Source organism: Rhinoderma darwinii, chromosome 3 (assembly GCF_050947455.1).
Source record: "Rhinoderma darwinii isolate aRhiDar2 chromosome 3, aRhiDar2.hap1, whole genome shotgun sequence".
In the NCBI taxonomy this organism is placed as follows: Eukaryota; Metazoa; Chordata; class Amphibia; order Anura; family Rhinodermatidae; genus Rhinoderma; species Rhinoderma darwinii.
Window position 1 is genome coordinate 280,101,532 of NC_134689.1, and position 13,190 is coordinate 280,114,721.

General features: G+C 42.2%; 1 protein-coding gene across 2 annotated transcripts in view; it reads left to right on the forward strand.

Annotated features, from left to right (window-relative positions):
- The first annotated feature begins 4,589 nt into the window (after window positions 1–4,589).
- WDR72 (WD repeat domain 72) overlaps window positions 4,590–13,190 on the forward strand; it is a 266,149-nt gene continuing 257,548 nt past the window's right edge. For both annotated transcript variants that reach the window (XM_075855213.1, XM_075855215.1), the window contains exon 1: window positions 4,590–4,893. In XM_075855213.1, the coding sequence (XP_075711328.1) occupies window positions 4,861–4,893 (33 nt within the window). In that variant the 5' untranslated portion in view covers window positions 4,590–4,860. The remainder of the gene's footprint in view (window positions 4,894–13,190) is intronic.

Genomic DNA, 13,190 nt, shown 5'->3' on the forward strand with positions numbered 1-13,190 from the left:
GGAGCTTCATTTTAAGGGTGCACCCTTATAACTGTATACTGGGGCATAGCTATAGTCGGATCAGAGGTAGCAGCCCCCCTTTGCCAAATAAGTAGACTTTAGGCCACATGCAGATGTGGCCACTCTTACCTTTGCTTGAATTTGGTTAAAGGGGTTTTCCAGACATTTTATATTAATGGCATATCCTTAGGATAAGTCAACAATATCAGATCAGTGGGAGTCCGAATGCCGGCAACCCCGCTGGTCAGCTGACTGAAGTGGTCGCGACGTCATATTCAGTTTTTACCAGGCACATTGATAGTGGCTGTGCCTGGAATTGCAGCTCAGTCCCATTCACTTGAATGTGACGGAACTACAATCCCTGGCACAGCCGCTACGGATGTGTACGGCTTGTAAACATTAAAACGGCCATGGCGATGAACACAGCGGCCTCATCAATCAGCTGAAGGTGCCAGAAGTAGGTCCCCCACCAATCTTATATTGATACTTAGGATAGGCCATCAATATAAAATGCCCGAAGAACCCCTTTAAGGACTCTAATTGCTCATAAAACCAATTCAATACAATATCACGACATGCTAGCAAAATCATTTAGATGCTGTAATCAACATCACAACCAGTGGGTGGCCACACATACACGCATATAGCATAGACATCCAGTGGCAGAGTATCACAAAATAATGTTTTTTTCAAAGCTGGTCATCTTGCGCCACACGTCTTAGGATATGTTGAGCTAGTAGGAAAGGTAAGGAAGAACACATGTGTAGTTGCTGGATAATCCTGTAACAGATTTTCATTGGTTAAACCTCTGACCACATATATATTCCAACATACCTGAGGTCATTCTCCTCATCCATTCTATAATGAGGTATATAGACTTTTTGACTGCTGCTGCACTTTCAAACGTGGTGGCGAGGGCAGCACTAGGTGTGAAACTCAAACAAACGAGTAGTATGAATCTGACAGAATGTAAATCATGGCATGATTCATTGGACTCCACATGTTCCGAACCAGGGCCAGCCTTAGGATAGATGGCGCCCTCTGCAAAATTATCTTTCGGCGCACCACCCCATCATAAAAAAAATGCCCCATAAAAAAGTATAATCCCCCCTACAGTATAATGCCCTATATAGTGCCCCCACACAGTATAATGGCCCTTTAGTGCCCCACACACAGTATAATTCCACTATAGTGCCCCCCATACAGTATAATAATAATATTTAATAATATAATATATTATAACCCCTTCAAGGACACAGTATTTTGTCCTAAAATTGTGCCCACACAGTATTATGCCCCCTAAGTGCCACACAGTATATTGCCCCCTGTAGTGCCCCCCCACAGTATAATGTCTGCTTAGTGGCCTCCACACCGTATAATGCCCTTCTCCCCTGGCTGTACCACATAGCCCCCCTTGTAGATAGTGCCCCCTGTAGATTGTGTAATACACCCTCCCTGTAGACAGCGCCTTTATCCTCCACCTCCCCTTGTAGGCAGTGCCATACAGCCCCCCACCTTCCCCTTGTAGACAGTGCCATACAGCCCCCACCTCCCCTTTGTAGACAGTGTCATACATTCCCCTACCTCCCCCTTGTAGATAGTGCCATACAGCCCCCCACCTCCACTTTGTAGACAATGCCCCCAAACAAAAAAAAAGTGTACTTACCTAGGCCTCGTTCCCACGACGAATGGACCCGATCCACAACGCCGACTACGGGATCCTTGCATAGGCCGACGTGATCCAGTGATGTCATCACGAACGGCCTGTAGCCTAGTACAGAGTTTCCTAACCTTCGAGGGACCCATGGAAAAAAACAATTTCCTCAGGTCACCCCTACTAAAAATTGTTTAGAGTAAGACAGAAAATGGCTAAAAACATGCACTACACTCTTAGGCCTTATTCATACGAACGTGTTTTACGTCCGTGACACGCACGTGAAAATCACGCGCGTCGCACGGACCTATGTTAGTGAATGGGACCGCATGTCTGCTGCGTAAAACTCACTACATGTCCTAAACGTGGCCGTTTTTCGCGCATCACGCACCCATTGAAGTCAATGGGTGCGTGATAATCGCGCACGGCACTCGGAAGCACTTCCGTGTGTCGCGCGTGATTCGCGCAACAGTAGATAAAGAAATGAAGGAAAAATTAAAAGCACTTCCTTCATTTCTTTTTCTAAACTTCAAAACCACATGTCATAAGCATGGCATATGCGTGAAAATCATGCAGCCACGCAGCCAACACTGATGACACACGGAAGTGCAACATGTGCAAAACGCTGCATTATTTGCGCGCGCAAAACGCACGTTCGTGTGAATAAGGCCCTAGGGCATGTTCACACAGTGTTTTTTGTAAGGCAGAAAAAATCAGCCTCAAAATTCCTTCAGGAATTTTGAGGCAGATTTTGAATTGACAGCGTTATTCGACTTTTTTTATTTTTATTTTCTTTTTTTTAAGCCGTTAAAGCTAATGCAAAAGATGCAGGCAAAAAAGCACTCCAAATGAGCGCCGCAGGTATTTTCTGCTTTTCTGCCTCCTATTAATTTCAATGAGAGGTCAGAGTTGGAGACCACTAGAAAACCATCAGCCCCCCACTCACAGTAAAATAACCATCAGCCCACTACTCAGAGTAAAATTACCATCAGCCCCCCACTCACAGTAAATTGACCATCAGCCCCCCACTCACAGTAAAATGATCATCAGCACGCCACTCTCACTAAAATGACCATAAGCCCGCCACTCACAGATGCCCCCTGTAAATAGTGCCACACAGCCCCCTATAGGTAGTGCCACACAGCCCCCTATAGGTAGTGCCACACAGTCTCCTGTAGGTAGTGCCACATATACCCCTGTAGGTAGTGCCACATATACCCCTGTAGATAGTGCCACACAGTCCCCTTGTAGGTAGTGCCCCACAGCCCCTTGTAGGTAGTGCCACACAGCCCCCTTGTAGGTAGTGCCACGCAACTCCTTGTTCGTAGTGGCACACATCCCCCTTGTAGATAGCACACTCCCCTCCTGTAGATAGCACCACTGTAGCTCCCTGAAGGAGCGGAATCCCCCTGTGGACGGGGATTCCACTCCTGGATGGAGAGCTTGATGTCTCTGTACATATATGAACAGTAACATCAAGGGCAACTCCTGAAGCAGAATTCCCATCCACAGCGTTGCCGATGCTGTGACTGGGGATTCCATCCCAGGAGAAGCCCCTGACGTCTCTGTCCATTTATGGACGCTGACGTCAGGGTCTTCTCCTGGAGCCGAATCACGGAGGTGGGGGTGTTATCTACAGGGGGGCTCCACCTGTGCTGTAAGGAGGAGGAGAGAAAGCATGGCCGTGGCAGTGGTTCAGAGGAGTGTCGTGCGGCATCCCGGTTGGGAACCACTGGCCTAGTAGAGAGATAATTCCCTGCTCTGCTAAAGTGTTCAATAGTATCTGCGTCCTAAGGACGCATATACTATTGAATGTGGCGTCGCTACCACTGTGGCACCGCCACCCATGGGGGCCCGTCCCGACGGGCGGCATGGGCGCCATCATGCCCAGTGTCGCTGCTAGAACCCGCTATGGCTGCTACAGTGGTAGTGACGCCACTGAGAGAAGAAGCGCCCAGAAGGAAAGGCAGCTGCTGAGGCCAGGGTGCTTCAGAAAAACAAGCAGGGGAAGGGAGCCAGCGCAGCACCCGCTTCCATCTGCTGGAGTGATGCGCCCTGTGAATTGGCACAGGTCGCACACCCCTAAGGCCAGCCCTGTACAGAACTATTCTCTCCTAGAAGCATTGCTGAACGGAGCATTGCTGCATGGAGGCTGTACGGCTCAGCACTAAATTAAGCGTACACTACCGGGTATCTTTACTAAATTCAAAACTCCACCTTTAGATATATTCTTGAATTGTAATTGCGCTATAACATTCTAAACAGCAATTCCTTATTAAATCTGTTTTGGTGACAACTAACATTGCCTCTATCATTCATAGAAGCATTTGAAGCTAAGAAAAGGTAGAAAAGATTTTTTTAACAATTTGACAACTAAAGAGTATTTAGAGGGGTTGTCCCAAGAATAGCCTATTCACAGAATAGGTGATAAATGTCTGATCCCTGGGTGTCCCTCGACTGTTGTCGTCATCAACATACATAGACATTGAAGAGAGCGGAAGCGTGCAATCTTGACAGCCTCTCCATTTCAGCTCCTCCTCACTGCGATGGGGCCCCCAGCGATCAGACATTTATCACCTATCTCGTGGATAGGTGATGAACGTGGATCTTGGAAAAACCTCTTTAATTCATGTTTTATGTTAATAGGAGATGTTTTTATTTTATTTGCAATAGAAATGTACTGCTGTTTGTCATCTCAGAATTAGATTCTTTAATAATTAACTGGCTCTGCATACAGTGTGATATTTTGTTAAATGGTTTAAGTAGCAAATTCTTTTCACCGCAAAGGCTTTGTCATACAAAGGAATTGTTCAGAACTAGCCACCTTTATTAAAGCAGTAAGTTTGGATGTAATCCATGGGCCATTTATTTTTAGATTGCAGAAATAAATGGGTTAAAGCTGGGGAATATTTATGCCTGAGCAGGCAGACCTGGCTCTGTTAAACACGTCATGATTAGCTCCAGTGCATTAGTCACTATTATGCCTCTGGCACTCTTTGACTTTGCAAAGACAGATTTTATATATATTTTTTTTAACAGGGTGATGGAACCAGTCGGTAGAATTCAGGCACTTTATTATTGCGCTGTACGCGTTCCTACTGTGGTCTTTTGCATTTGTTGTAATAAAATAAATTCACTAAGGCAGATATAGACCAGGGCTATCAACTTTTCAAGAATTGTGTCATTACTTCATCTACAGTATTGCCATGGATGATATGAACTGGACTATAAAGAATTATGTGAGTAACAGTTCTGACCTTTTCATTGACTTTGTAGTTATTTTTACTAGAAATTGTAATGGCTCAATTGAATCAGACCTCTGTACAGTGTGAAATGCTTGGCTTTGCTTTGAACTGCCCTTCTGTATCTGCTTTTCCCTATTTCACACAATGTCATGTAATTTAGCACAGTAATATGGGTGGAGTGTATTTGACTAACGTAAGGCCGAAGCATCATGATAGACAGCGTCACCAGTTTACTGTAGTCATACGGCATTAAACCTTATAGTGCTACTTTCCATGAACATGATTGGACTGGAAATGGCGCATGTTGCATCGTTGTCTGAAAATTTCCAACTAATAAATGATGAGACAGTAATGCAAAACTTTGTACATAGTGAAAGAATTACCTTGTTTACTGTATCATGTGCACTCCGTCCGTGGAAAAGAGTCATCACTCGATGGAGCAATATATCTCTGCATTTTTTTAAAATTAATAAAAGTGATGGAAATCTACTACAAAGTTCTCATTTAAGGCATTTCCCTCATGCAATGTGCAACATTAATGTGAATATGAAATTTTTGCTTTACTTTCCCAGTCTCAAAACTGGCATAAAAATATTTGTACAGATGTAGGCCTCATTTACACGATATACGTCCGTGGGTCGCACGGACCTATACAAGTCTATGGGGGCATGCAGACAGTCCGTGAGTTTTGATCAGCGTGAGTGCGCTGAAAAAAACTCACGACATGTTCTAAAAATCTGCGTTTTTCGCGCATCACGCACCCATTGAAGTCAATGGGTGCGTGAAAACCACGAAGGTCGCACGGAAGCACTTCCATGCGAACTGCGTGATTCGCGCAAGAGCTGTCAAACTGAATGTAAACAGAAAAGCACCACGTGCTTTTCTGTTTACAAACATCCGAACGGAGTGTCTTAGAGATGAGCGAACCGAACTTCACCGGGTTCGGCCGAACTCGTTTTGACCGAACCCGGCAGGAGACAGTCACTGTCCAGGGTGCTGAAAGAGTTAGGGTATGTTCACACGATGAGAGGCATTTACGTGTGAAAAGACAGACTGTTAACAGCTGCCTCGTTTCACACGTAAATGCTCCTCCTCGCATTTTGCGAGCCGTCTGAGACGCTCGTAAATCTTGAGCTGTGCTTCATTGAGTTCAATGAAGAACAGCTCAAATTACGTGGCAAAGAAGTGCCCTGCACTTCTTTGCCGAGGCAGTCCATTTACGCGTCGTCGTTTGACAGCTGTCAAACGACGACGCGTAAATTACAGGTCGTCTGCACAATACGTCGGCAAACCCATTCAAACGAATGGGCAGATGTTTGCCGACGTATTGTAGCCCTATTTTCAGGCGTAAAACGAGGCATAATACGCCTCGTTTACGCCTGAAAATAGGTCGTGTGAACCCAGCCTTAAACTGTTTCAGCACCCTAGACAGTGACTTCCGATCCCAATATACGTGAACGTGTAAAAAAAAAAAAAAGTTCTGACTTACCGATAACTCCCGGCTTCTTCCTCCAGTCTGACCTCCCGGGATGACAATTCAGTCCAAGTGACAGCTCCAGCCAATCACAAGCCAAGCACAGGCTGCAACAGTCACATGGACTGCCGCGTCATCCAGGGAGGTGGGGCCAGATGTCAAGAGAGGGGCGTCACCAAGGACGCGTCACCAAGGCAACGGCCGGGAAGTTCTCGGTAAGTACGAACCTCTTTTTTTTTAAACAGGTTACTCGATATGGTAATCAGAATTCACTTTCGAGGGTGCTGAAAGAGTTACTGCCGATCAGTTAACTCTTTCAGCACCCTGGACAGTGACTGACGTCGACTAGCCTCATCTCTATGATGGCGGCTGCGCGAAAATCACGCAGCCGCGCATCATACACTGATGACACACGGAGCTGTCAAGTGCCTTTTGCGCACGCCAAACACTGCGTTTTTTGGCGTGCGCAAAACGCACACGCTCGTGTAAATGAGGCCGTAGCCATATTTATCTTGACTTGTAACGCATTAAATACAGTGTCAAGAAACTTTCTCTTGACTTTTCAAATTATCAGTCAAGATAAAGATGTCTGCACCTGTAAATAACTTGTCTGCTATGCAGCTTCAGAAACACCAGTGATGACTACATGTATGCACTTACAAAATACAAACTGTGCTGTATCTACATTCTTTTTACATGTTTTTTTTTTTTAGATTTTTGTTTTTGCATTATGCTTCTTACACAAGACCTTAGGCTGTGTTCACATTAGAGTTGTGTTTCCATTGAGGGGCTCAGTCAACTGCGCTATTGATTCCGTCAACCCTCCCGGAGCTGTGACAAACCGAAACCATTAGCAAAGTTTCTGTCACCATTGAGATCAATGGGGATTCAAATGGAAGCTATGGTTTCCGTTTGCCTTTCCGTTGAGGGGTTCCCCTGACAGAAATCTCAGAAGGAAACCCCTCACCGGATACACAACGCTGATGTGAACAGGCCCTTACATAGTGTAGTTTTACTATTATTTCATATTGTTATTCCCATGGTAATAATGGCATAGATCAGACGATAGATCTAGACCTTAAACAAAAGCCCTTTTATTTAAATTTGAGTGTCACCTTTGATTCGTTTTGGTTGTATAGTAGGAGGTTTAACTTTTTTCAGTTCGTTGTTCAGCTGTGCAGAGCAGGAAAATCTCAAGCTACTAACTGGAAACTGTCAACAAGCTGTCATTGACAGATGTTTTATTCTAATTGGGTATTCCAATTTTGGCTCTATTTACACAAGCCATTTTTGCCATAGTTTTTCCAGCTTTTCATGTATTTAGCTGGCTGTTTAAAAAAAATAAAAAAGTGGCAGAACTGCAACAAAAACGTCACAGTTTTTAGGCTTCCTTCACACACACAGAATTATTCTGGCAATTTAAATTGCACCAAAAAATGCTTCTAAAAACGCTAGCATTTTTCAACTGTAACATTCGTTTTTTGTGGCATTTTTGTGGGGTTTTTAATTTAGTGTCATTTTGTACATGCATTTTCTATGGCGTTTTTGAAGTCCTATAGAGAAGCCTATGCTGATAACTCCTGAAAAAACCCTATACCCAGAGTATGTTGCGTTTTTAAAAAAGGGCACTGACCACAAAATTGCCTCAAAAATGTAACAAACCAAAACACAATTAATATTTTACTATAGACTTTAATGTAATATCTGGCCACACTAAAAAACGCATCTAAAAAACATCTGGCCACAGCAAAAACACACCTACGAAAAATGCACAAATGCACAGCAAAATGCTGTTTGTGAATCCAGCCTCAGACTGCATGAAAAAGCGCATGTAAAAATGCCAGCCTTTTTTTTAAATGTAACATGCGTTTTAGACTGCCGGAAACCTCCTAACCACTTAAAACGAAATATTATTAAAAAACGATTAAATAATGAGGTGAACACGTATTTTTTTTTTTAACTGTGTGGGGGTAGGCCACAGCTTTTATTTTTTTGCCAGAAAGACCATGCTCTTACGACTAAAACAGAGTAAACCAGGAATGCCGATGCCACTGTCCACACGGTGGGCATGTCCTAGAAGATCCGACTTGGTGACTCTGTTGCCATCCTGCTGGTCCAGGCAAGGTCCTCCAAGGCGCCAAGCTGTGACAGCCATGTGACAAAATGACAAAAGCAAAGTACAAAACCAAGTTCCATTAGAAAACCCACAAGTTAAATCAAAGATATAAACTTGAAAAGGTGGCTTACGGCTTATGCCCTATGCACACGACCAGAATTACGGGCACATTAATTTCTATGGCCAACGGACACCTTCCCGTATGTCTTTGGGAGGGTGCCGTAGAAACCTGCCGAAAAAAATAGGACGTGTCCTATTTTTCCATTTTATGGACCGTGCTCCTATACTTTGGAGCACGGTTCGTAAATACGGCCGGCTGTCCGTGGGTTGTAATTATGGGCACGGTCGTGTGCATAAAGTCTTAGAGCTACAGGCCCCCTTGCAGTCAGGAGTTTCCAGATTTACGCAACCAGGGGGACTTGCATACATGCACTTTTTCTGACTATGGGAAAAAAAAGCCAGAAAAAATGCCATACCCAAAGTATGCTGCATTTGGTAAAAAAGCCTCTGACCGCAAAAACATCACAAACGAAAACATTTTTTTATGTAGCCTTTACAATAATTCACTATAGATGTATAGACTACAGACTATTCATAAATATCTGGCCACAAATGGGATATTGGTTTGATTTGCTCATTAACACTTTAATACCTAGTGCAGTCCTGCACATAATACATGAATACCTTGGATACAGTATGTTCATAAGATGTGATTTGTTGCAGAAATTTCTGAAACTAAAAATCGATTCCATACATGTGAATGGGTTGTTTCTGCAGCATGTGCAAACCCCATTCAGATGTGTGGGACAGCTACAGAAATTGTTTTGGGAAAAATAATGTTTTTTATTTTGTTTTTGATGGCATTGTTTGCGGCTTTCTTTGATGCGTTTGTTTAATGCGGCCAGATGTTGCATTAAAGTCTCTAGTGAATAATAAAAAGCACTGCATACACTGCATTTTTGTAGGTGGCGTTTTCAATGCACTTTTGTGGTCAGTGGCATTTTTTTTCAAACATCTAACAGACCGGGATAATTTTTTCAATAAATCTTTTTTTATTGCCACAGACGGTGAGTGCCTTGTACTTCTACTATCTTAATTTTTTTTTCAAACGCAGTATGCCCTGGGTATGGAATTTTCTTGGGCGTTTTTCCCATGGGCTTCTGTATAGGACTTCAAAAACACCAGAAAAAATTAATAAAATAACAATAACTAAAAAACTCCACTAAAAAGCCATAAAAAAAGCTGTTACATTTTACAAAACACTGGTGTTTTTACATGCATTTTTTCATGCAGTTTAAAATGCCGGAAAATCTCTATGTGTGAAGAAGGCCTAATGATTTTGTTAATGAACTAATGGTTCTAATTATTTAAAATCCCAATCAAATTATAAAACTGTTGAAAATGCCCAGCTGGTTGTACCATATTCATCATTGTTACAGTCAATACAGTCAGATATGCAGCTAAAGGCGCAGCCCAATAATATACCGGTTTTTCCTCTTTTTATTAGATAAGGCTGTGAATGCAAAGAAAGGTAATTGTTTTTGACTGCGTACAACAAGAATAGATAGAGTTCAGGGCTGAAATTATGTAGTGATGCTATAAAACTTTATTTTTAAAGGAAGTAAACTACCATTTTATAGTAGGTCAAATATTCTATGGAACAATTGTATGGATTTCTGCATTAGCGCTGATAGGAATATATTTAGGAAATCAAAGGCACCTAGTACAGTGAGTAAGCAATTTGTTATCCTCTTTAAAAGCTGTACACGATAGGGGAGCAGAGAGCCATTAATACAGTAAATTGAATAGCTGTAGAACGTACTTGTTTGTAGGCATAGAGTGTGCTCTAAGAAGATAGAGTGTTCACTCTCATCCCCGGCAATAAATTGTAATGGTACAGTGGCAGATAGCATCCACAGCAAAATTGTGTTTTTGTTTTCTTTAGATTTCAGCATCTTTATATTTTCCCTTGTCATATAGCGCTTTTTGTCATTGTGGCTAAAAGTGACAAGATAGAACACAGGGCTCATCAAGATGCTATTGTGATGTTTTATGTGCTAAATACTATAATAAAACAAGAAATTTCTTAGCACTGTGTAGGCTGTTTTTTTCCCTATGGATGGTAACCCTTGAATGGCAGGATCAGTTTTATACAGTTTCCTTTGACAGTCTTTGGTATCTTTAAATACCAGTTATTTATCTTTCATAGTTACATAGTTACATAGATTAGTACGATTGAAAAAAGACATATGTCCATCAAGTTCAACCAAGTGATGGAGAAAGGGGAAGGTAAAAATTTCTACACATAGGAGCTAATATTTTTTTGTTCTAGGAAATGATCTAAGCCTTTTTTTAAAGCCATCTACTGTCCCTGCTGTGACCAGCTCCTGCGGTAGACTATTTCATAGATTCACAGTTCTCACAGTAAAGAAGGCTTGTCGCCTCTGCAGGTTGAACCTTTTTTTCTCCAGACGGAGGGAGCTCCCCCTTGTTTTTTGAGGGGGTTTTACATGGAACAGGATTTCACCATATTTTTTGTATGAGCTATTAATATATTTATATAAGTTAATCATGTCCCCCCTTAGTCGTCTTTTTTCAACGCTAAATAGGTTTAATTCTTTTAATCTTTCCTCATAACTTAGATTCTCCATGCCCCTTATTAGCTTCGTTGCTCTTCTTTGTATTTTTTCCAACTCCAGGGCATCCTTTCTATGAACTGGAACCCAGAACTGAACTGCATATTCTAGATGAGGCCTCACTAATGCTTTGTAAAGTGGTAATATTACATCCCTGTCATGCAAGTCCATGCCTCTTTTAATACACGACAATATCCTGCTGGCCTTTGAAGCAGCTGATTGACACTGCATGCTGTTATTTAGTTTATGATTTACAAGTACATCCAGATCCTTCTCAACAAGTGACTCCCCCAGTGTAGCACCCCCCTAGGACATATGATTCATGCAGGTTGTTGGTACCCAGATGCATAACTTTACATTTATCTACATTAAACTTCATTTGCCAACTGGATGCCCAAACACTTAGTTTGTTTAAATCCGCTTGCAATTCACAAACATCTTCCATAGACTGAACTATATTACATAGCTTGGTGTCATCTGGAAAAATAGAAATAGTGCTATTAATCCCATCCTCTATATCATTAATAAATAAGTTGAATAATAGCGGTCCCAGCACTGAACCCTGGTGTACACCACTTATAACCGGGGACCATTCAGAGTAGGAATCATTTACCACAACTCTATGGATACGGTCCTTGAACCAATTATCAATCCAATTACAAACTATATTTTCTAAACCTATAATCCTTAATTTACCCATTAGACGTCTATGAGGGACAGTGTCAAATGCCTTTGCAAAGTCCAAAAACACTATATCCACAGTGGCCCCTCTATCTAGGCTTCTGCTCACCTCTTCATAAAAACATAAAACATATCAGGTTAGTTTGACAACTTCTGTCCTTAGTAAAACCGTGCTGGCTGTCACTTATAATACTATTTATTGTCACATAATCCTGTATATAGTCCCTCAATAGTCCCTCCAACATTTTCCCCACGATGGATGTTAAGCTTACTGGTCTATAATTACCCGGGGAAGACCTGGAGCCCTTTTTGAAAATAGGCACCACATTTGCCCTGCGCCAGTCCCTTGGCACTATACCAGTCACTAGAGAATCTCTGAATATTATGAAGAGGGGAACTGAAGTAACTGAACTAAGCTCTTTAAGAACTCTAGGGTGTAACCCATCTGGTCCCGGGGCCTTGTGCACATTTATTTTATTTCATTTAGCTTCGACCATCTCTACATTCATCCAATTCAGTATATCAACTGATATATTAACAGCACTGGCACCAGCTATATCAGCTGCTCTTTCTTCTGTTGTATATACAGAGCTAAAGTTTAGTAACTCTTCCTTCTCTTGATCCCCTGTGACCAACTCCCCATTACCACTATCTAAGGGTCCTACATGTTCAGACCTTGGCTATTAGTTCTTCCCAGTCTATATCCTGAAATGCAGCCCTCATCCTGGGGAAATTGGCCTTCTTAACCCCTTCCCGACATTTGACGTATCCATACGCCAAAGTCGGGTAGGGGAAGTATGGAACGGGCTCATGGAGTGAACCCACTCCATACGATGCGGGTGTCGGCTGTTTGCTACAGCCGACACTTCAGAGTAACGAGCGGCATCGCGCTCGAGCGCGATCCCGCTCGTTTAACTCATTAAATGCTGCGGTCAATAGCGACCGCAGCATTTAAATCATTAGAAAGAGGGGGGCTACCCACTCTAACAGCGATGGTTGCTATGGCTACCTGGGGGCCTAATGAAGGCCCCCAGGTCTGCAATCTTTGAACACCTATTTAGCCCTACATTAGTATTGCAGTATATCGTGCAAGCGATCTAATGATGACTGGTTGAAGTTGCCTAGGGGGACTAATAAAAAAAGTAAAAATTAGTTAAATAAAGTTGTTTTTTTGTGTAAAAAAAAAAAGAAAAAATTTTAAGTTAAAAAAAAAAACCTTTTCCCATTTTCCCCCTAGAGCATAGTAAGAAAATAAATAAACATAATTGGTATCGCCGCATCCGTAAAAATTCTGAACTATTACAATATATCATTATTTAACCCGCACGGTAAACGCCGTAAAACAAATAAATTGTAAACACCAGAATGTCTATTTTTTGGTCAC